At 42.5% G+C, this 21,751-nt stretch overlaps 2 protein-coding genes across 5 annotated transcripts; one reads left to right on the top strand and one right to left on the bottom strand.

Moving 5' to 3' along the window:
* Positions 1 to 40: 40 nt before the first annotated feature.
* On the bottom strand, positions 41 to 2,712 carry LOC115363993 (galactose-3-O-sulfotransferase 4). Of its 2 annotated transcripts, XM_030058379.1 has the most exons (4): positions 2,228 to 2,712; positions 1,686 to 1,982; positions 952 to 1,048; positions 41 to 837 (listed from the first exon to the last, which is right to left on the bottom strand). In XM_030058379.1, exons 1-4 carry the CDS (start codon positions 2,344 to 2,346, stop codon positions 139 to 141), a joined length of 1,212 nt encoding a protein of 403 aa, XP_029914239.1. In that variant the 5' UTR covers positions 2,347 to 2,712; the 3' UTR covers positions 41 to 138. The 2 variants fall into 2 exon arrangements, with proteins under 2 accessions (XP_029914239.1, XP_029914238.1); XM_030058378.1 differs by having other exon boundaries at positions 41 to 1,048.
* A 1,001-nt stretch (positions 2,713 to 3,713) lies between these two features.
* On the top strand, positions 3,714 to 21,417 carry smarca4a (SWI/SNF related BAF chromatin remodeling complex subunit ATPase 4a). Of its 3 annotated transcripts, XM_030058373.1 has the most exons (34): positions 3,714 to 3,847; positions 5,105 to 5,369; positions 6,413 to 6,545; positions 7,715 to 8,167; positions 8,404 to 8,502; positions 8,594 to 8,849; positions 9,286 to 9,412; positions 9,570 to 9,743; positions 10,136 to 10,309; positions 10,669 to 10,836; positions 10,962 to 11,009; positions 11,151 to 11,281; positions 11,583 to 11,643; positions 11,733 to 11,845; positions 12,279 to 12,426; positions 12,580 to 12,743; positions 13,185 to 13,251; positions 13,435 to 13,545; positions 13,704 to 13,946; positions 14,259 to 14,372; positions 14,553 to 14,660; positions 14,765 to 14,851; positions 15,002 to 15,048; positions 15,164 to 15,330; positions 15,735 to 15,898; positions 16,304 to 16,531; positions 17,133 to 17,210; positions 17,305 to 17,523; positions 17,649 to 17,911; positions 18,210 to 18,315; positions 18,519 to 18,620; positions 19,595 to 19,727; positions 19,841 to 19,980; positions 20,705 to 21,417. In XM_030058373.1, the coding sequence occupies exons 2-34, from the start codon at positions 5,148 to 5,150 to the stop codon at positions 20,735 to 20,737; spliced, it is 4,881 nt and encodes a 1,626-aa protein (XP_029914233.1). In that variant the 5' UTR covers positions 3,714 to 3,847; positions 5,105 to 5,147; the 3' UTR covers positions 20,738 to 21,417. The 3 variants fall into 3 exon arrangements, with proteins under 3 accessions (XP_029914233.1, XP_029914232.1, XP_029914231.1); XM_030058372.1 differs by lacking the exon at positions 3,714 to 3,847 and having other exon boundaries at positions 5,148 to 5,369; positions 10,959 to 11,009; XM_030058371.1 differs by lacking the exon at positions 3,714 to 3,847 and having other exon boundaries at positions 5,148 to 5,369; positions 10,959 to 11,009; positions 18,207 to 18,315.
* Positions 21,418 to 21,751: the final 334 nt, after the last annotated feature.

The raw sequence follows: 21,751 nt of genomic DNA, 5'->3' as shown, positions 1-21,751 counted from the left end.
TCAACCACTTAGAAGGAAAAGAGTATCCTTTAGTAGAGTCTTTGATTTGTTTACTTGTTTATTAAAAAATCAACCACTTAGAAGGAAAAGAGTATCCTTTAGTAGATGTAAGTACTGCATTCTGAGCTTATACACACATTAGTCTGTAGGCACAGCCCTCATATCTCGGCCATATTGCTGGAAATATAGATGGGCATGATACTGAAGTTCAGGCAACACCAGTCGCACACAGAAGCCCAGTTCCTGCTGTGTGAGGTTCCCTTGTACCTGATATCCCAGGATGGTAACGGTGTCAGTCTGCCAGGGCCTTACCAGGTCTTCCAGTTCCCCAGGAGGCACCCCTTCCCTGGCCACACAGCCCTGTCTGATCCTCTCTGTGGAGGCCCTCAGCCGAGCCACCTCCATCTTCAGCCTCTTCAGGCCGTACTGCTCTGCTTTCTCCCAGAACAACTGGACGAAGAAGTCGTAGAGCACAACGTCCAGGTTGTTCCAGGACCGAATCCTGGCCTTAATTTTGTCATCCAGCTGGGTGACGTCCTGGGTTGAGCGAGCATTGAGGCGGACATAGGCCAGTTCCTCAGGCTGTAGCTTCAACAGGGCCCCCAGGAGGACCAGGGACTCATCAAAGTGCTCTGCGATCATAACGAGCTGGAACGTCTCCTCCAGCAGAGTCAGGTCAGCCGGCCAGGAGGAGTTCCACTGCTGGCTGTTAAGACCCAAGTCAAAGCTCATGGGGTTCTTTCCCAGGCCATTCCCATGCTCCTTGGGATCCCAGTATGACTCTGGGGACTCCAGGAAGAGTGACAGTGCAGATTTGTTCTCTGCTGCCTCAGCGGCCTTTTTGGCCAAGGTGAAGGCAGGGATAGTGGAAGCATAATAAGAGAAAATGGACTCAAATGTCTGTAGAGGATCACGAAGGATGGTGAAGTAGATGGTGTTGGGTGGCATCACCTGTTTCAGCTGTCCCAGGTCGAGGCGCATGTGGCTGCAAATTATGTCGAACTGAGAGGCACCATCAGGTAACTCATCCACAAACTCTGCCCTGAATCTGGAACCAGAGAAAACACAGGATACTTTGTGTTACTGTAACGGAGATGTTGTGTGCTTATACCTCTTCAGTGTTTTTAAGGTCAGTACATTTACTTTTATGTAAGTGTGATTTACTGAGGTATTATGTTTTATGTCACATCCATTACATCGCACAGATTTTGTGAACACCAATAAACATCAGAAACTTGCCCAGCGTAAATTGTTCAATTGTGAAGCCATTCACACAGTGACCAACAAAGAAAAGAAGAGTAATCTGGCTTCACTTTGTGCACTTGATTTTGTAATTTCCATATTTTAGATTTAAAAGAATCTAGGTTGTTTTTAGTCTGTCCTCTTGTCTGTTTAGAAGCAAATGGAAAACGGTCAAATGCAACAATGTCTTCTTTTCAAAAAACTAAATTTTACTCTTAGCATATTTTAAATGAGATGCTTTTCTTTTAGATTCTTACAACAGTAATGTCACTTTTGCTCATGCAGAGCAGCAAGATAACAATACTTCTGCTACAGTGATATATTTAGTACCATTTGCACAACTGATTCATGACTGTGTAAGACAACAGTTCATTAAATGAATGAAGAGCAACAACATCCTAGACATTCTGGCAGACTTGGAAAGCATAATCATGTTGGCATACTTATCTGGATAGCTGAACTGGTAGGTGTAATAAGGGAAGGCAAATGTGGCGCCCTCCCTCTCTCCCATGCGGAACAGCAGATTCTGGACTGTGCTGCTTCCAGTTTTGTGTGTTTTGAGAAAAGCAACAGGTGGAGAAATTTTCCTTGTCATCTGCATGTTATAGCCATTAACATGACTGTCACTTCCTCTGTGTTCTTGGGATGGGTTGTTATTTGGCCTTTCACTGGCATCATCAGACAGTCCCTCTCTTCGCTCAGTTGGCATTTTACTCCGCCCTTTCTGCCGGACATAATAGCTTATAAAAGAAAGAAAATTTCAGTGCAATCACCTTAACACAATGTAATCTGTGCAATTCTGCATTTTGTCTGTCAGAGTAAAAATGGCTATTTGCAGCCATCACACTGCTCTACATTATAGTCTGCTGAGGATAGTTTGTTTGATGCACATATGAAAGACAAAAAGATGGGACTACAGGCTTTTTGAGGATTGTGGAGATGTGCACAACAGGAAAAAACCTCGAAGAAACAGTCTGATCCTTACCTTGAATCCTGCAGTGAATGAGTACCTAGGAGTATGAGCAGAGAGGTAACCCCCAAGGTCAACAGGAGAACCGCCATACGGTACCTCCAAAATTGGGTGGCCAGCCAGCGGAAGGTCATCTCCCTAGAGCAGTCCACTCTGACCAGACTTCGTCCTCTGGAGGGTTTCTGTCTCCCAACATACTGAGCTCAACATGGGACGCTCAAGGTGAACATACACTCAAAGACGGGCTTAAAGACACTGACAGACCTTACCTCCCCTAAGCTGGATCAGTCAAACACCAAATGGCGGTAAACATGTGAAGAACGTACAACTAGACAGAGATTTACAATAGGGGAATGCAATAAATGCTGATAGAAGGAAACTGTTTTTGGTATTTCTGTGAACTTTATTTTGTAATGTCCATATTTTCCACTTAAAAGAATCTAGTTTGACCTCTGTTCTCTTGTCTTTTCAGAGGCAGAAGGAAATGATCAAATGTGACAATGTTTTCTTTTCAAAAAAGTAACAGTAATTTTTACTCTTATTATATTTTAAATGAGTTTTGTTTCTTTTACTTAAGTTGGCTTTTACGACAGTAATTTTACATCTACTTCTGTCTCCAAAAATGGTCGCAAAAATGTAAAGAACATGCAATTAGATAGAGATTTAGATATAGTTATATACAAAAGATGCTGATGGAAAAAGACAGTTTCTGGTATTTCTGTGGTGGGCTCTTGGCCAGTGTTGTTGTTGTTGTTGTTGTTTGTGTGTGTGTGTGTGTGTGTGTGTGTGTGTGTGTGTGTGTGTGTGTGTGTGTGTGTGTGTGTGTGTGTGTGTGTGTGTGTGTTGTATATGCGTTGTCTCAATAACTACAGGTAGAGGAGGCCTGTTGCAAGGGGGAAAAACAGCTCTTTGATAAACAATAGAAAATGCATGAACTTGTGCAACAAAATAAAATAAAATAAAATAAACAGGAGGGGTCAAAAACAACTCCAAATTTCACAAGGCACTCAAACCCATCAAAAAAGCCTAAATGGCCATGTATTGTTGATAAGGCAATAGGTTCAGGCACAGTTCAGAGCTCATTTGGGGCCTCAAAGGTCAAAGCTTAAATACAGAGTGACATATTTTCAGCACAGTTACAACTAAATTCAGATAGAGACATAATAGCCTACCTAAAACTGTAGGCTACTATCCCAACCAAGGGCAACTCTGGGCTAATCTGACTTTGGTCTCATCTAGTGTTCAGTTCTGGCACATTGCAGAGCATTTGGAAAAATTCAAGGTAAAAGAGAACTGCATGGGCTACAAATTATGGTTTTTCTCGCTGCCCCGCTTCTTTACTATACAATACTGTGTGTGCTTCTGACTTGCACTCCCCATCCCCCACACCGGCTTATTGCGCTTGCATTCCTCTCTGCAGCGCAGCCATCACTGGGCATGCGGGAAGTGTGCGAGACGGTGGAGGGGGGCGCTAGAGACTTGCATAGGCCGGTCCCTGCGATACAATCTGCCGAGAGGGGGGGGGGGTTGAACGAATAAAATCAACTGGGTAGCTCGGTCTTTGTTTCTCGCTAGAAGGAAAACCAAGGGACGCTGCTTCTGGCGAGAATTTATACTTCACCGCTCACCGTTTTTGTAAGTACACGGTTATTTCATTGTTGAACTGCGGCATTTGGTCAGCGTTTTACGTAAATGTTTTGCGGATATACGCGCTTTTTGTTGGGTATTTTCTGAAGAGAAAACATGAGTCCTGACCGACATTACAGTGCCGCTGCCGTGGCGCGGCAGACTGTAATGAATGAAAACTGTTTTTGGAAATGTGTTTAGAGCGGAGCGCTGAGCCAAGGGTACGGGAGGCGCGTTGGATCAATCAACTTCGGTGTGAAGGATGCTCAAACCCTTCACATATCGCCGCATCCGGCCAAAACTCTCGCAAAGTAACACATTTTCTTTGCTAATTGGCCCGGGAGAGCATGGCCGGCTAAGCTAACATAACTAGCTCGCCTAGCAGGCTCGCGACCGTCAACAGCTAGCTAATGTTGTGGTATCATCACTTAGCCTACTTACTTAGCAGACACACCTGACCTTTGTTCTCTGTTGTTTTGTCATCAGTTCAGCGTTATTTTACGGCTAGGGCAATGCCGGTAAGCTCGGATAAAATGATGAAAAGCCGGGCGATGACAAATGAGGCAGTTAACATTTGCTAACTGACATAAAGTAGCTAACCAACAGAACCCGGCTAGGCCCGGCTAACGGCAGCCTAGCCACAAGGTAAGCTGAGTATAGTCAACTTTAACTTCTTGAAAATATAAACAAAACTGTGAGTTGAACTGATTAGAGAAGGCTGGGAAAGTGTTTACACTTGCCTGTACAAGTTCATCAATAATTCAACTAGCCACCCGTGTACTGAAGTTGAAGTCGGATCATGTTTTGCTGAGCCATGTTTTCAGAGGTTTTCAAATTGAAGTTTCTGGTGACCTGTTGTTGACCCACTGGATATGATGATCTTATTGGTAGATGCTGCAGCATCACACTGTTGCCTGACTTGATGTGAGGCGTTAAAGACAGATCCGCTGTTGTATAATTATTGGTTTACTAAGTACAAAGAGCAGAATCTTTGTCCGTTCAGCAGCTCATCATCTGTCATTGTTCAAAGCACTGTGTGGGGCTGGATATTGTTCATATTAAAGAGAGAGAGAGAAGAAAAAAAGAGAAAAGTCAATACAGTACTAACTTTAATTTAAAAAGTATTTAAAATTCATGTTACTGTAAACATTTTGACTGCTGTCTGATTGATCAGCTAATGGTTATGTAATGGAATACACAAATATGAAGCTTGGGTATGGATAGAGTCTGCTCTGTTTCTTAGTGCGTCCTGCTCTCTCTCCATAGTCGGGTACAGCTGCTGTCACACATTCCCGGTCTCCCTTGAGAGATGTCCACCCCGGACCCCCCAATGGGTGGGACCCCTCGGCCGGGCCCCTCTCCAGGCCCTGGACCATCTCCAGGAGCTATGATGGGTCCAAGCCCTGGTCCCTCTCCGGGCTCTGCCCACAGCATGATGGGGCCCAGCCCGGGACCTCCTGGATCTGGACATCCACACCCTCCACAGGGACCCTCAGGTTATCCTCAGGACAACATGCACCAGATGCACAAAGTATGAAAACAGTTTGTTGTATTGCTTCTTCAAAGATTTATCCGTGCCATTTTGTCAACAAATTCATATTCATAGTGGTGTTTCTATTGCTAGATTATGTTCAGCATGTCAGTCCTGTTCAGCGTGTCACTGCCACAAACATTAAAACCAGACGTGTTAGGTGTAATTTAATTTGTTTTGTTAATTAGATATAACCGCTTGACCAATTTAGCAACAACCTCTGTTTTGGTATTAATTTTCAACATAGGCTAAAAGTACCCATAATTAAAACAATATTGGCACATATTCATCTTTTGATCTAAAATTCAGTTTTTAAATTTAAATAAATAAATAATTCTACCCAGTTTGGCAAACCTGTCATCGAACATATACACTCAGTGGCCACTTTATTGGTTCCACCTGTACAATCTAATACAATCCAATACAACTGTGCTGCTATAAAGTTTAGTTTTATCATGCCTATAGTACTCAGGTTTTCTTTTTGTCAAAGTAATAGGTGTTAATTCAACTATATGTTTGGCATTGAGCTCATAGTTAGTGGTGCTGTTGTACTGGACTGCATTTTATTGAGAAGTGTTTCTAATTTTCTGTCTCTCTCATGTATATAAATAGAGAGGACAAAAAAATAGAAACACTTCTAAATATAATGTAGTCCAGTACAAGACCTCTGCAAACTACGACCTCAATAATAAACACAGAATTAAATTTACACATTCTCCACAATGTCAACAAAAATTGAACATTATGAACTTTAAGGTAGAATTTATGGCAGAGATGTTGCATTGAACTGCATTAGATTATAAAGGTGTACCTAATAAAGTGGCCACTTAGTGTGTGTGTGTATATATATATATGAAAATACATTCAGTGACTGAAAAGGTTGGTGAAAGTTATTGATAGAATTAGATTAAATTTTATGTTTTACAATATTACTTCTAAATTATAGCTTAAGGCTTTATCAAATATAGCATGTTTATTGTATGAATCTAAAGTAAAACTTAATGTTCCTTTCCACATATAATTATACTTTGCTTCTTTCATAGCCCATGGAAGGCATGCATGAGAAAGGAATGCCCGATGACCCTCGCTATGGCCAGATGAAGGGCATGGGCATGAGACCAGGGGGGCACAGTGGGATGGGACCCCCTCCGAGCCCCATGGACCAACATTCCCAAGGTGACACACCACACGATATGACCGTAGATGTCAATTAATGCATGTTATAATGACAAAGGAGTGGCTTAGAAAACTTGCAGGACATAACAAAAATAGACAAGATTTTTCATGGTTATCTTCCTGGGATGATGATAGTCTGCATGTGAACTTGAGTTTGCCTGTTGGAATCCTCAGATCGATCGTAAAAGTACTGAAAGTGAATAAGCAGCGGTGCTGACTTGTCCATCCACCACTGTCATTGCCAAGGTGTTTAGCTTGCAGGAGTGGCACTACTGAGTGGCTGCACTGGTGGGAAGTATTCTTGTACTGTTTAGCCTACAGGAGTGTACATGTAACTGTCTGGATACGTTTCAGGGCTTTGCTGAAAGAACAGGTTTGCTCAGTCAACACAGTGGGTGAATAAAAGATTTTAAAAAGGACCTATAAAGACCTTTTGGTAGATTTGTGTCAGTGTGACTTTTTTTTTTTTTTTTTAAACTTGAATCTCCCATTTGTTTAGAAAACTGGTTAACTCAGTCATGCAAACATATGAGCAACAAGTACAATGTGCGTGTGAACTCATCCAGCCAGTTTCTCTTCTTGTGTTACTGCCGGTTTGCTCACTTGGCTGCATGAGCAGACAGCAGGGGGCGGGGCAAGAGGAGGAGGGGGTTTCCCCTTTCAGACAACAACAGAGGCAGCTGCAAATACAAAACCACACAGTCATTAAGGAATAGAGGATGGGAAGAGAGAAGCATGTAGAGGAGGCAGTGAAATAATAGATGTTTTTTTTATTCCTCTATCCTGCAATTACAGTTTGCATGTTTAATACAGAAATGGAATGGTTTTTAGGCAACAAAAGGTCTGGTATGATCAGCTGGAGGGTGTGTATGAAGTTCATTTTGTCCTGTCCTGTGCCACTATCGGGAATGTTAGTCTGAATTTTTCCTCAAGAGTTTAAACTAAGCTACTAAACCCACAGTAGGTGTTTTTATTATCAGTACAGTCATATCTGGCTTGTTCTGTCCACAGTGTTTCTTTTGTGTACATCATCTCTGCCACTGTCTTATTTTATTTGCAGCAGTATGTAAAATGTTCCCTTGAAAGGTTTTTCCTTCAACATATCTTAGTAAAAATTATTACTTACCCAGCACAATTTCTGCTTCACTCATTTATTCTGTTTTCCTCAGGTTACCCCTCCCCTTTGGGAGGCTCAGAGCATGCCCCTAGCCCTGTCCCAGCCAATGGCCCTCCCTCTGGCCCTATGATTCCTGGAGGCCCCTCTGGCCCTGGGGCTGGCCCTATGGAGGGCAGTGGGGACCCTGGCCAGGGAATGGGCCAGCAGAACCGCGGTGGTCCCCAGGGTCCAGGCGGGCCTGGTGGTGCGGGAGGAGGACCGGCTGGCACAGGTGGACCCACTCCTTTCAACCAGAACCAGCTACACCAGCTCCGAGCCCAGATCATGGCCTACAAGATGTTGGCACGCAGTCAGCCCTTACCAGAGCACCTGCAGATGGCTGTACAGGGCAAGAGGCCCATGCCAGGGATGCAGCAGCAGCCAGTGCCTAGCATGCCACCATCTAGTGGTCCTGGAGCTGGGGCTGGGCCGGGACCAGCTCAAGCCAACTACAATAGACCGCATGGTGAGTTGAGGAAGGCACTTACAAAGCCTATATTTACAGTGGATTTTTGGAGTGTCCCTCTCCACAAATGATACCCAAATATATACACAGTAGTTTCAAACAAAGAAATTACATTTGATGGCTGAACAGAGACCCCTGGTGGCTACTTGTGAATCTGTTCTTTCAAGTGTGTAATTAAAAAAATGGTGAAAATGCTGTTGTTTTAGTATTTATTTGTATGGCATTTATATTCACAGGTATGGTAGGTCCCAACATGCCTCCTCCTGGACCTGCAGGTGTTCCCCCAGGTATGCAAGGCCAGCCTACCAACGGACCACCAAAATCATGGCCCGAAGGTAAGCATAGACTTGTCAGCTTGAACAGTACTGTGTTTTTGTGCACATACACATAAAGCAAAACTGATCTCCTCTCATTCATCTCTTCTAGGACCAATGGTGAATGCGGCTGCCCCTTCCAGCGCTCCTCAGAAGCTTATTCCACCTCAGCCCACCGGCAGACCATCTCCTGCTCCTCCCTCCGTTCCTCCTGCTGCTTCCCCAGTCATGCCGCCTCAGACCCAGTCTCCAGGACAGCCCGCTCAGCCTCCGCCCATGATGCTGCACCAGAAACAGAATCGCATTACCCCCATTCAGAAACCCCGTGGGCTGGACCCAGTGGAAATCCTACAGGAGAGAGAGTACCGGTGAGAAAGCATAGAGGGATTGGATACACCATTGATTGTATACCGTATAATTATGGTTAAACCTTGAAATACAGAGTTCTTGTAATCAGTTCTGGTTGGTTGAGTTGCATTCAGAGTAAAATAATTAACAAATGCATAACTGTGATTATATTATTGTTCACAGAAAGTCACCAGTGATACTGGCACTAGCATTATATTGCTGGGGGCAGAAAAATGTTCATTTAATCATAATTATTTTATTTTTTTTAAAGAATATTGAATAACTGTAAGAGTTCACATTGTGTGGAGCAGGACTCTTAGTTGTTTTAAAATCAATGCAAAGCACAATCTCTTGTGCCTTATTGCTTAAATATGTCGCTGTTTTAATATTCTGTTTCCTGACTGAGAGCAATAGCGTTGATTTTGAATGTCTGTCATATTGTTTTAAATTCTTCAGGCTACAGGCTCGCATTGCTCATCGTATCCAGGAACTGGAGAACCTGCCTGGCTCTCTAGCAGGAGACTTGCGTACCAAGGCTAACATCGAACTTAAGGCCCTGAGGCTGCTTAACTTCCAGAGACAGGTAGGCATGCAGTTATTTATAGTTAACCACAGGAAATTAAAGAATCTTCTTGCAGTCTTATTAAATAACCAGTCTTCAAACTTGCCTTCACTACCATTTTACAGTGAATTTTCCAGTGGAACAGAAATCTCATTCCTCTTATTTCCTGTGCTCACAGCTACGTCAGGAGGTGGTGGTTTGTATGCGTCGGGACACTGCTTTGGAAACCGCTCTTAACGCTAAAGCCTATAAGCGCAGCAAACGTCAGTCACTACGGGAGGCACGCATCACTGAGAAACTGGAGAAACAGCAGAAGATCGAACAGGAACGCAAACGTCGCCAGAAACACCAGGTACACACTGGGAAAGTGCTGTTGTTGGTGAAGCAGGCCGAAAGAATCCAATCTGTGTTTTGTATCATCATGCTTACAGACTGTCTAATCAAAGCTACCTCCTATTGAACCTATGTTAATTTACCCTCTTTATGTTGCTTTAAAATTCATTTTGTTCAAGCCCATTGAGATCAGTGACCTCTTTTACAAGAGGACATTGAGCAAGACAGTATCAGCGCAGATTATAGACAGAGCAACAATGTTCTTATTGTTGTTCTTCCCTGTTTCTTAAGTATTATCTGGGGAAAGGTGATAAAAGAGGCAGAAAGTGCCTTGAAGAAAAAATATTATTTCAGACTGTTGTTTTTAGATTCTTGTTATATTGGTGGTTTTGTATGCTCCCGTGTCAACAGGAATACCTCAACAGCATCTTGCAGCATGCAAAGGACTTCAAGGAGTACCACCGCTCCATTACAGGGAAGATCCAGAAGGCTACTAAAGCTGTGGCCACCTATCATGCCAACACTGAACGTGAGCAGAAGAAGGAGAATGAGCGCATTGAAAAGGAGAGAATGCGGAGGCTGATGGTACGAGTCCCTGTCATATTCTTAAACACATGTAGAGACACACAGACACATGACTACACCAAAGCTTGTTTGAGAGTATGTGTGTAGCTTACTCCCTTACTATGGTACCAGTCCTTTTTACATAAAAATCACAAAATTCATTTGTACCTTTTTACACAGTCAGATGACTATAGACAGTAAATATGTTAAAGGAAATATTTACCAACATCAACACAGGCTAACAGAAATATGAAACAAACATACATATTTGATTTAATATGATCTTCAAATATAGAATGAGGAGCTTCTGTTCTTTTCACCTCTGTATGTTAATGTGTCCTAACACAACACATCTGTGTAATATCTGTATCTTTTCCCAGGCTGAGGATGAAGAGGGCTACCGTAAACTCATTGACCAAAAGAAAGACAAGCGTCTGGCCTACTTGCTGCAGCAAACAGATGAGTATGTGGCCAACCTCACTGAGCTGGTGCGGGCCCACAAAGCTGCACAAGCTCTCAAGGAGAAGAAGAAGAAGAAGAAAAAGAAGGTGAACGGGCGTTATATTATGGACAGTCATAATTTGTTGCGCCCTCAAGTCAACTGAGTCTAGAGTGTGTATTGTTTTTGTTTGAAATGTCTCGTTTTTGATGTTTCAAATGTTCCCCTCAGAAGCCAGAGATGTCAGATGGTGGGGCACCTTCCCTGGGACCAGATGGAGAGGTGAGCATAAAATCAAAATATTCTCAGGAGTCACCTTTATTAAGATAGCACAATTTTTAGTCCTTTTGTGCGCTACAGTGTTGATTTACTTGTTTGTCTTTACTCCACACCAATGCTCTTTGTCTTCCTCCTCTCTCTCAGCCGTTGGATGAGACTAGTCAGATGAGCGACCTGCCGGTGAAGGTCATCCATGTGGACAGCGGAAAGATCTTGACTGGGGTTGATGCACCCAAGGCTGGCCAGCTGGAGGCCTGGCTTGAAATGAACCCTGGGTTAGTCTAATTCCTTACTAACTTTTAAAAGTAAAATAATTAGGCTGTTTATTGGGCAGGGATATATTTTCACAGTGGAGATGAGCAATACATTTCTTCACATTCTGATGGTAATGCTGGAAGAAATGTGGCTAAAAGGAGCTAGAAAGCAGCCCATTGTTCATTGTATGACTGCACACAATTGCCATGATACACAAAAAATGGAAGACCATCGTCAGAACAGTCAAAGACATCATATTAATTTAAAAATTGTTTTTTTTTCATTGTTTTTTCTTTTCCAAAACATCTTGTTTGCCTGCAGGTATGAAGTAGCTCCACGGTCAGACAGTGAAGACAGTGGTTCTGAAGAGGAGGAGGAGGAGGTACATAAAACTATTGATTCTTAATTGATATTTCAGCAAAGTGCTGTTTCTTCAAACATTGTTTTTACTGTCCATCGGTGTCCTGTCAGGAGGATGAGGACGATCAGCCACACTCCTCTTCAGCACCAGCAGAGGAGAAGAAGAAGATTCCTGACCCTGACAGTGAAGATGTATCTGAAGTGGATGTCCGGCACATCATTGAGTGAGACTCCACCTTTGTGATCTTGGTGTTACTAGTTTCTTAGGAACACGACCTTTTCTCTGTAGCCTGTGAGGCTGTAGCCTGTCTAGCTCACTGCAAGGATCTGGCTTTTCATGTGCTGGCTTTTCAGTGGAGACCAAACCATATCATACAGTGGCTTAACAAATCAAGACTAAACAGAGATATTAGAGGCAACGTAGTCTTTATGATTAATGACAAATTGCTTTTGTAATGAAATACATTCTATAATCAAATGTAAAATATGAACATGAGTTTTTCATTTTTAGTCAGCAAAATTGAGCCTTGTTAGCAAAAGCTAACAAAAATAATTTAGTCAGTGTTAAAAGTTTGAGACTTAAGATGGCACTGTTTTTATTTGGTATTGTTTCTCCATTAAGTTCAGGCCTCACTGTATTTTCTCTCCTTTCCTCAGACATGCCAAACAGGATGTAGATGATGAGTACGGAAATGCAGCCTTCGCCAGAGGCCTGCAGTCATACTACGCTGTGGCTCACGCTGTCACCGAGAAGGTGGAGAAACAGTCCTCACTGCTGGTCAATGGGCAGCTCAAACAGTACCAGGTACACAGCCTAGACAGACTATGTGCAGTAGAATTATTTTATATAATAGAATATTACACATCTATCATAAGTATCTTGCTCCCATGTCTAATGAAACTCAGAGGCTTCAAAAAGTTCAATAGAGTTGCATTAACTTTTTCTTCCTCTGTTTAGATCAAAGGCCTGGAGTGGCTGGTGTCGCTGTACAACAACAACCTCAATGGCATCTTGGCAGATGAGATGGGCCTCGGAAAAACAATCCAGACCATCGCTCTCATCACTTACCTCATGGAGTACAAACGCATCAACGGACCCTTTCTCATCATTGTACCACTCTCGTGAGTCCAGACACGACTTAACCATTGAATAGTCGTTGAAAACAAACTTTCAACAACAAGGGATGCTTACACATAGAACATCAAGATTTGATATTGGTTTCATGTAGTTTTATTAGTGTCATATCAAGCATGAAGCCGATCTGTAGAAATGGTTTTACAAATGCATGCAGTTACAATATCTGTTTGTCATTCTGTTTTCTGTTGAATACTGCCTTGCATTTCCAAGAAATTGTCCTTTGGAAATGCAAGGCCAAATAGTCAAATTGTTCTACAAGAGTAAATTATGTTGTTTTTGTTGGAGGTACCTTAGCTAACAAAGAAGAATCAGTTGTTGTCAGGGTTCTTGTATTCCCAAAAGTTTTACAGCACAGTGTGTTTTATGTCAAGGCCCTCTGGCAGCCAGCAAATAGAAAGAAAACACTTGTCTGTTTTTGTTTTCAGGACATTATCCAACTGGGTCTACGAGTTTGATAAGTGGGCACCATCTGTGGTGAAGGTGTCCTACAAGGTCAGTGGCTCCTGTTAAAGTAACTTTCCTGGACATATTGTCTGTCATTTCAAGAATACAGCATGTTTTGTGGCATTTGTAATATAGTGTGTCAAATCAACTACAGATGGCCAATAATGTGTTTTTTTTGTTTGTTTGTTTTTAAATTGACGTGAGAATTAAAATGATTCTGGTCATTTCCAGGGTTCCCCAGCTGCTCGTCGTTCATTCGTCCCCATCCTGCGCAGTGGCAAGTTCAATGTGCTTCTCACTACATATGAGTACATCATCAAGGACAAACAAGTACTAGCTAAAGTAAGGAACAATCTTCAACATCACACCGTTTAAATCACATTCAAGTGTGTGTTCATTGAATCATTGATCACTCAATCCGGTAGTTGTAATAGTTTAAGTTTAATATGCAAGTCAAGACTCCCATTCTAATCCCCCACTGTTGTGTTTCCCACCCATAGCTTCGCTGGAAGTACATGATTGTGGACGAGGGCCATCGTATGAAGAACCACCACTGTAAGCTGACCCAGGTCCTGAACACACACTATTTGGCCCCGCGGCGTCTATTGCTCACAGGCACCCCGCTGCAGAACAAGTTGCCTGAGCTCTGGGCGTTGCTCAACTTCCTCCTGCCAACCATTTTCAAGAGCTGCAGCACCTTCGAGCAGTGGTTCAATGCCCCCTTTGCCATGACTGGAGAGAAGGTGAGTTTGGCCTTGTGGGTGTATGGGTGGGCGGTGGAGGTCACATTGGTCCTTGGCTCTTTGTCATGATGACCTGACCAGAGAAGTTGGGGTGGGGTGTTATTCACCAGCTCTTGCAAAAGAATAATACGTATGTTTTTTGTTTTTTTTTCAGTAGTATATATGTTTTTTGATTTTACTCCATTAATCTTCCCCTGAATTGTTTTTCCTCTTTAAATTAATATAGTGTCATTGAATAGCATATAACAGGGCAATCTGCTGCTCTTTACCATTCTGATTTCTGCATGTGCTGTGCATCTCCTCTGCATTAAGGTGGACCTAAATGAAGAAGAGACCATCCTGATCATTCGTCGTTTACACAAAGTGCTCCGACCCTTCCTGCTGCGCCGACTCAAGAAGGAAGTCGAGGCCCAGCTGCCTGAGAAGGTCCACCCTCTTTTACTGTTGATTTTCATGAACAGTGTTTTCATGTCTCGGAAATCTAACCCTTAACTAGAGTTTTCATACATGTGCTTTGTTTCAAAATCTGATACATTAATACCTGTGGCCAGGTACTTGATAGTAGTTTGGTGGTTTTCCTGAACTTTTTTCTTTGTTGGCCTCTAGGTGGAGTATGTGATCAAGTGTGACATGTCAGCCTTACAGAGAGTTTTGTACAGACACATGCAGGCCAAGGGTGTCCTGCTCACTGATGGCTCCGAGAAAGACAAGAAGGTAAAAGAGAGGGGATAACTTCAAATCTCTTTAACTAAAGCTATGTTTATATGTGAGTGACTGCATGGAAAAATAATTGGTGCATTTTTTTCATTATTTTCCAGGGTAAAGGTGGTACAAAGACACTGATGAACACTATCATGCAACTGAGGAAGATCTGCAACCATCCCTACATGTTCCAGCACATTGAGGTACTAAACATTAGCTCTACTTTAACCAGGCATTTACAATGATTGTTGTATCACGGTACATTACATGTTTGAAAACAAAAAATATAGATGTGCAATGCATATAGAATACAAAGCAAAAAAGAACACATTTTTTTATTTATGTTTTTACAGGAGTCCTTCTCTGAGCATCTGGGTTATTCTGGTGGAATAGTGAGTGGGTATGTGGACCTTCAATGTTTTGTGTGTTCTGCTACATGTGCATACATAGTGTTTCATGTGTTGCTATACATGCCCGATACTCATCCTCACCCACATTGTCCTGCCCCTGCCCAGACCTGACCTGTACCGCTCCTCTGGGAAGTTTGAGCTGCTGGATCGTATCCTGCCCAAGCTGAGGGCCACCAACCACAAAGTGCTGCTCTTCTGTCAAATGACCTCACTCATGACCATCATGGAGGACTACTTTGCCTACCGCAACTTCAAGTACTTACGTCTGGATGGTGAGACATTGATTTTGTTCTTTCTCTTATCTTGAAGCTAAACATTGAACTTGAACTTTCTTTCAAATTTGTATTCTTGCATCTGTGATACTTTATGAAATTGTACACAACTCAAATACTGAAGAAGAGCCAGACCAATGAAAATATATTAGGATAATAACATAATTTATTTACTCCCATAGATTTTTTTTTTTTATTTACTTGTTCCTCACCACACGGAGGTCAGGTTCAGCTATAATACAGCACCCCACAGCTGTTTGAGACTCAGTGTCTTGCTTAAGGACTCTTAAGTGCAGTGGATGCTTCCTCACTATGCCACCCAATTAATAAACTTTCTGTCTTTCTAAGAGGACTGCACACATTTTGGAGTTCCCATTCCAACATGCCGATCTTTTTATCCATAGGAACCACCAAGGCTGAGGACCGTGGCATGCTACTTAAGACTTTCAACGACCCTGCCTCTGAGTATTTTGTGTTCCTGCTCAGTACCAGAGCGGGAGGCCTCGGCCTCAACCTGCAGTCTGCTGACACAGTCATTATCTTCGACAGCGACTGGAACCCACATCAGGTACTTATCAGAAATCCAAGTATACCTTTTCTTGGTACAGGATGTTCAAAATCGTATGCCATATTTACTAGAAGCTGCCATTTAGGGAACAAACAGTCTCTTTTTTTGTAAACATAAGCTGGACGAGTCTTTTGCAGGCTCCTGTAACTCCCACTCCAGTTTGTGTGATTTTTAAATTCACAGGAGTGATTTGGGATATGTGACTTAAATATATGATCACTTCCAGTACATGCATTCACAGTACATGCATCTGACATTTCTCTGGTTACTCTTCAGCTAAAAATATTACATTGTATACATGACAAGAGTGTGTGGTCTAAAACTATCATTAAGCCTTTATATGGTCTTTGCCTGAATAAATACTAATGTGAACAACCTATCACTCATCTGCTCATCATCCCACAGGACTTGCAGGCTCAGGACAGAGCCCATCGTATTGGCCAGCAGAACGAGGTGCGTGTGCTGCGCCTCTGCACTGTCAACAGCGTGGAGGAAAAGATCCTGGCAGCGGCCAAGTACAAGCTGAACGTGGACCAGAAGGTTATCCAGGCGGGCATGTTCGACCAGAAGTCCTCAGGCTATGAACGTCGGGCCTTCTTGCAGGCCATTCTGGAGCACGAGGAGCAGGACGAGGTCGGGACTCGGGGGGGATGCCGCACTAGGGGGGCGTGGGTGGGTGTGATCTGAACCCGTTCCCACATTGCCCACCCACCCACATCCCCCTGTGCGCAGCTCCACCTATTTTGTCTCTCCCTTTCTCCCCTTTTGTCTCTTTCCTTTCTCTCTCTCCTCCTCAGGATTTACATGCTTTCATCAATCCAGTTTCTTACTTGATATTTTTCCTTCACACACCTCTCATATAGTTAACAAAGATGTTCTGTCCTCTCCACAAATTTAAAAAAACCCTCTACTCAGCTTTTTTCCTCCTCTGTGCTGTTTATTTTCTCTGCAAAAACATATTTTCTTATTTTTTTAAAAACTAGTTCCAGTGATATCTGAAGTAGTTGAATATGCTAAATCTGAGCCAAGTCATACAAGCCTAAAAAATATACGTACTGTGTATATACATATTTTTCCCAATACTTAAATCCAGTAAATGTTAACATACATTTCAAGATAATTGTTCATTACTCAGGTCAAAGACTGAAGTACATAATTCAGAGATTTGGCTCTGAGGTACCACATAAATCTGCTGTCAGCATTTTCTCACCCGCTCAATCTCATTTGCCCACAGGAGGAAGATGAAGTGCCTGATGATGAGACTGTCAACCAGATGATTGCCAGAAGTGAAGAGGAGTTCGAACAGTTTATGGTTAGTCCCAGTTCTATTCCTAATCAGGTAAACACATTGTTTAATTTATACTCGGGTAACACTGCGGCTTTTTTTGCCTCTTCTCCTTCTGCAGCGAATGGATCTAGACAGGCGCCGCGAGGAGGCCCGCAACCCTAAGAGGAAGCCTCGGCTGATGGAGGAGGACGATATGCCCAGCTGGATCCTCAAGGACGATGCTGAGGTGGAGAGGCTGACCTGCGAAGAGGAGGAGGAAAAGATGTTTGGCAGAGGCTCCCGCCAACGTAAGGAAGTGGACTACAGTGATTCACTCACTGAGAAACAGTGGCTCAAGGTGAGATCTGACAGTATTCAGTACATAAAAATGTAATTTATGAATTTTATTTAGGGAAGGAATTTGACAACTATTGGCTGCTTCAGGAGTGTTACATTTGCCTAATGACAACCCTGCTCCCACAGGCCATAGAAGAGGGTAATCTGGAGGACATTGAGGAGGAAGTGCGTCACAAAAAGACAACCAGAAAGCGCAAGAGAGACCGTGACCACGATGCCGGCCCGGCCACACCCAGCTCCAGTGGTGGCCGTGGACGGGAGAAGGACGAAGAGGTGAAGAAGGCGAAGAAGCGCGGCCGCCCGCCTGCTGAGAAGCTCTCTCCCAACCCTCCTTCCCTCACCAAGAAGATGAAGAAGATTGTTGATGCTGTTATCAAATATAAGGACGGGTGAGAATGTTACGTTTTTTTCTGCAAGGAAACCATCAGGAGGGTTTTTCCAGCTGATGGACAACCTTTTTCCTTACGATTCTAAAACTTATGGATGTGATCCAGAGCACAAAAATGCAGGAAAACTCATCAGAAGAAAAAAGTTCAAGTATGACAAGTGAAAATGAAATTCTGTACCAGAGATTGATGGTGTGTTTATCACTAATTTATTAAGTATTAATTCCAGATTTGACATGATCTTGACAGTGATAGCGTGTCACTGAGACCCCATTTGTTTTTGTCCCGTATTTCACAGCAGCAATGGGCGGCAGCTGAGTGAGGTCTTTATCCAGCTGCCCTCTCGCAAGGAGCTGCCAGAGTACTATGAACTCATCCGCAAACCAGTCGACTTCAGGAAGATCAAGGTGAGGATGAGAGAAATTGTCTGTTCTGCTTCTTATTAAAGAATAAATCAACACAACTTGGTATCAGGCAGAAAATTGCTGCTGCCCTTCTCTTGAGTTAAAACTTTCAAGCACAATTTTTTCTTGATAATGCACTCTTTTTGACTGCTGTTGTGTATTTCCCTCGCCCCCACACACACATGCACACACACACACAACCTCAGGAGAGGATCCGCAGCCATAAGTACCGCAGCTTGAATGACCTGGAGAAAGATGTGATGCTGCTGTGTCAGAACGCCCAGACCTTCAACCTGGAGGGGTCTCTGGTGAGTGAAGATAGACTGTGGTCTACCTGATGATATAGCTGTTGAAATTGCCATGCATTTGTGTTTTAGGCATCTAGAAAAAAGTTGTTAGCTATTTACAATGGGGAAAAAGGCAATGGAATAAGTCTAAATTCACCCTCATTACAAGATGCAAACCTTAGTGTAAGGCTCAGAGATATACAATACTGAGGGGCTGGGTACAATAAGAAGAAGCAAGCCAGGCATTTTTCTTCATAGTTGAGACATGAACAAGATTAGATGCAGATCAAAAATATTCCTAAGAAGGCATGACTTTAGGCCTGGAACCCACAGTTAAAAGAACACTCCAATGTTTTGGGCAAAATACCTTTTTTCCGACTTAGCCAGACTGAGACAACATGTTCGATTATTTTCACCAAACTCCAGTGTGTCGGTTCCCATAAGTAGCATTTTGTGATAGCTTAGCAAGAAGACTTGAAGCCTATGGGAGTCATTAGCCTGTCTCTTTCAAAGTGAAAAAATAAACCATATAGCAACTCCGAAGCTGTCTTATTTACAGTGTATTGTGGACTTGAGCTACACGTCCTGGAATTAAAAGAAAAAAAACCCTTTAAGAGAAGTTGGATAGTGGAACTATAACCATGAACTGCTTAAGGTATAGGAAGATCAGACACAAGTTAACTTCTCAAAACCACTATTTTCAGAAAAGGGGTGTTTTGCCCAAAACGTTGGAGTATTCCTTTAAGGCTTCTTTTAACTGCCTTTAAATTGATTTTACTTCATTTTTTTTACTACTACTGCTTTCCTGCTACTGAGCCTATGTGAAGAATAATTTTCTTACTACATGTGAAGAAAGAGTGCCCCTCACTACTTGAAACTTCCATTTTTTTGCCAGTTCTATGTCTTTGATGTCTTGTAAATTACATGATAGTGGAATGAAAACGTTTTTAAAGTTTTCACTTCACTGCATCTCATGTCTCCGTGCTGACGTCCAGATCTATGAGGACTCCATCGTGCTTCAGTCGGTCTTCACCAGCGTGAGGCAGAAGATTGAGAAGGAGGAGGACAGTGAGGGTGAAGAAAGCGAGGAAGAGGAGGAGGAGGTAGACGAAGGCTCAGAGTCTGAATGTGAGTATCAGAAACACACATACTTACGAGCTAAACATGATCTGTTAAAACGTGTTATCAGCAAGAAAAGCACTCCAAACATGAATCTGCTCCTGATCCTCCGTCTCGCTCAGCTCGCTCAGTGAAGGTGAAGATAAAGCTGAGCCGGAAAGAAAAGGGGGAGCGAGGAGGAAAAGGACAACGCCGGAGGGGCCGAGGTTCCCGGGCCAAACCTGTGGTGAGCGATGATGACAGTGAAGAGGAACAGGAGGAGGTGAGAAGCTGCCTCACACACGAGAAAAACAAGCCGTTTACGCTTAAACAGTGTTCCATCTTAAAATTTATACTATGTTCCACATTGTTTTGATGCGTGAACTCTAATTGCACAGCTGACCTAAAGTTGCACCACAAACGTTTGTCTGGAAATCAGGCAAATTTAATCTTAAAAATGTATGGAAAATTTACGTCAAGGTACACAACCATGACTTCAGAATTTAATAAGCATAATTTAACAACACTTGCGTTAAATGTGTTGCCAGAAAATGTAGAGACTGAAAGGATTCCAAAGCAAACAGCTACGTTTTTGTTGTTAAATTCTGCTTTTGAGTGGCAGGGATAGTAGGCTCTATATTACATATCCATGTAGCTCAGAAGAGACCTGAAATTGAGATCACGTTTTGAGCTGTTCAGCCAAAGTACTGTAGGAAACATTTGTGTCACATGTGAGGAGAAAACATCAGAGCTGCAGTATGAATGTAGCCTTTTGAAAACTTTGCTGCTGTCCAATAAATAAGATCTCACTGCACCACTTGACCACTTCAAGGCTGATGCCTGAACTAACAAGGGTAGCACTCATTCATCTAAATGTGCAACAGTGTTTCCAAAGGTGGCACGCTGTTGCTTGGAGCTGTAAATTGTAGTGTTGGTTGCATTAAACCTTGTGCATGTTTTAGAGAGTGAAGGTTAAGTGTTAGTTTCCTTTGTGCCGCTTGTTTCAGGAGCGCTCGGCCAGTGGCAGCGAGGAGGACTGAAGTGAACCACTCCTGACCGGACCAACGACCCACTGAGCCCCTCGACTGGAATTTATATATTTTACTTAGATACCACAGCGGGGAGAGAGCCAGTGGAAAAGGCCTAGTTTTACTTAGTTCAGCTGATTTTTAGTGAGACAACTGTATTCTCATTAAATCAAACATTAATTAAAAACCAACAAAAAAAGAAAGCTCAAAACCATCCACTTCATATTTAAGCCAGGTTTCCCCAGTATGAATAGTAGAACTGTGTCATTTTTGCCTTTTTTTTCTCTTTCTTTTCTTGTTAAAGTGAAATTTGACAGGGCCTCAGTTGCAGACTGATCGTGGACCACATGGAGAGCTAACTGACATTTTTTAAAAAGTGGTTTATATTAATTTTGTCATCTTTTTTTCTCTCTTGTGAGGCAAAGCTTATGTGTGGACAAGAGTCACTGTTGTTCTGTAAAGCCCATTTTGAATGCATGTCGTGCGTGTCTGTGGAAATGCACCTGGATGTGTCCTTGGCTATTATCTATGTTTAATTTAAGACTTACATGCAGGAGCACGGTACGTCCCACCCTGAGGCCCCTCCCTCTCAGGCTGTGTATGAAGAGAGGAAGGTGGGGTGGGTAGGACCATTTCTCGTGTCGGTGTCACTGGATTCCCAAAAAGTACAATAAAGGCATCTCATAATTACATGTTGTGACTTGACTGTGTTTGCTTCGCTGATATGATGTCCAGAATATATTCAGTTTTTTTGTTTTGACAACCAGTTTTTGTCTTGACAGGAATGTATTTTAGTTTTAGTCACGAGTTTGAATTTTTAGTTTTAGTTTAGTTTTTGTTGATAAAAATGAATGTTCAAGTCTAATTCTACTGAATAGTTTCTCCATAAATTCCTCATTATTATGTATTAGTGATCTTTTATACATAATTTTTTGGTTTATGTTCCTCATTACAGCTCCTTGTTTTTGCATCTAGGTTTTATTTTTATGCTGCCTTCAATATCAAAAGTACAGCTCTCCCATATTT

Source organism: Myripristis murdjan, chromosome 8 (genome assembly GCF_902150065.1).
Source record: "Myripristis murdjan chromosome 8, fMyrMur1.1, whole genome shotgun sequence".
Lineage (NCBI taxonomy): Eukaryota > Metazoa > Chordata > Actinopteri > Holocentriformes > Holocentridae > Myripristis > Myripristis murdjan.
This window is presented reverse-complemented; position numbering and strand designations above follow the sequence as displayed.

Bases quoted from the DNA above. Each gene is read 5' to 3' on its own strand.
- LOC115363993 (XM_030058378.1), bottom strand. From the start codon at position 2,346: ATGACCTTCCGCTGGCTGGCCACCCAATTTTGGAGGTACCGTATGGCG. The intron at 1,983-2,227 runs GTAAGGATCAGA...TTCTTTTATAAG, and splicing joins CATTCACTGCAGGATTCAAG to CTATTATGTCCGGCAGAAAG. The intron at 1,049-1,685 runs GTATGCCAACAT...CTCTGGTTCCAG, and splicing joins CAGTTCAGCTATCCAGATAA to ATTCAGGGCAGAGTTTGTGG.
- smarca4a (XM_030058371.1), top strand. From the start codon at position 5,148: ATGTCCACCCCGGACCCCCCAATGGGTGGGACCCCTCGGCCGGGCCCC. The intron at 10,837-10,958 runs GTGAACGGGCGT...TGTTCCCCTCAG, and splicing joins AGAAGAAGAAGAAAAAGAAG to AAGCCAGAGATGTCAGATGG. The intron at 13,252-13,434 runs GTCAGTGGCTCC...GGTCATTTCCAG, and splicing joins TGGTGAAGGTGTCCTACAAG to GGTTCCCCAGCTGCTCGTCG.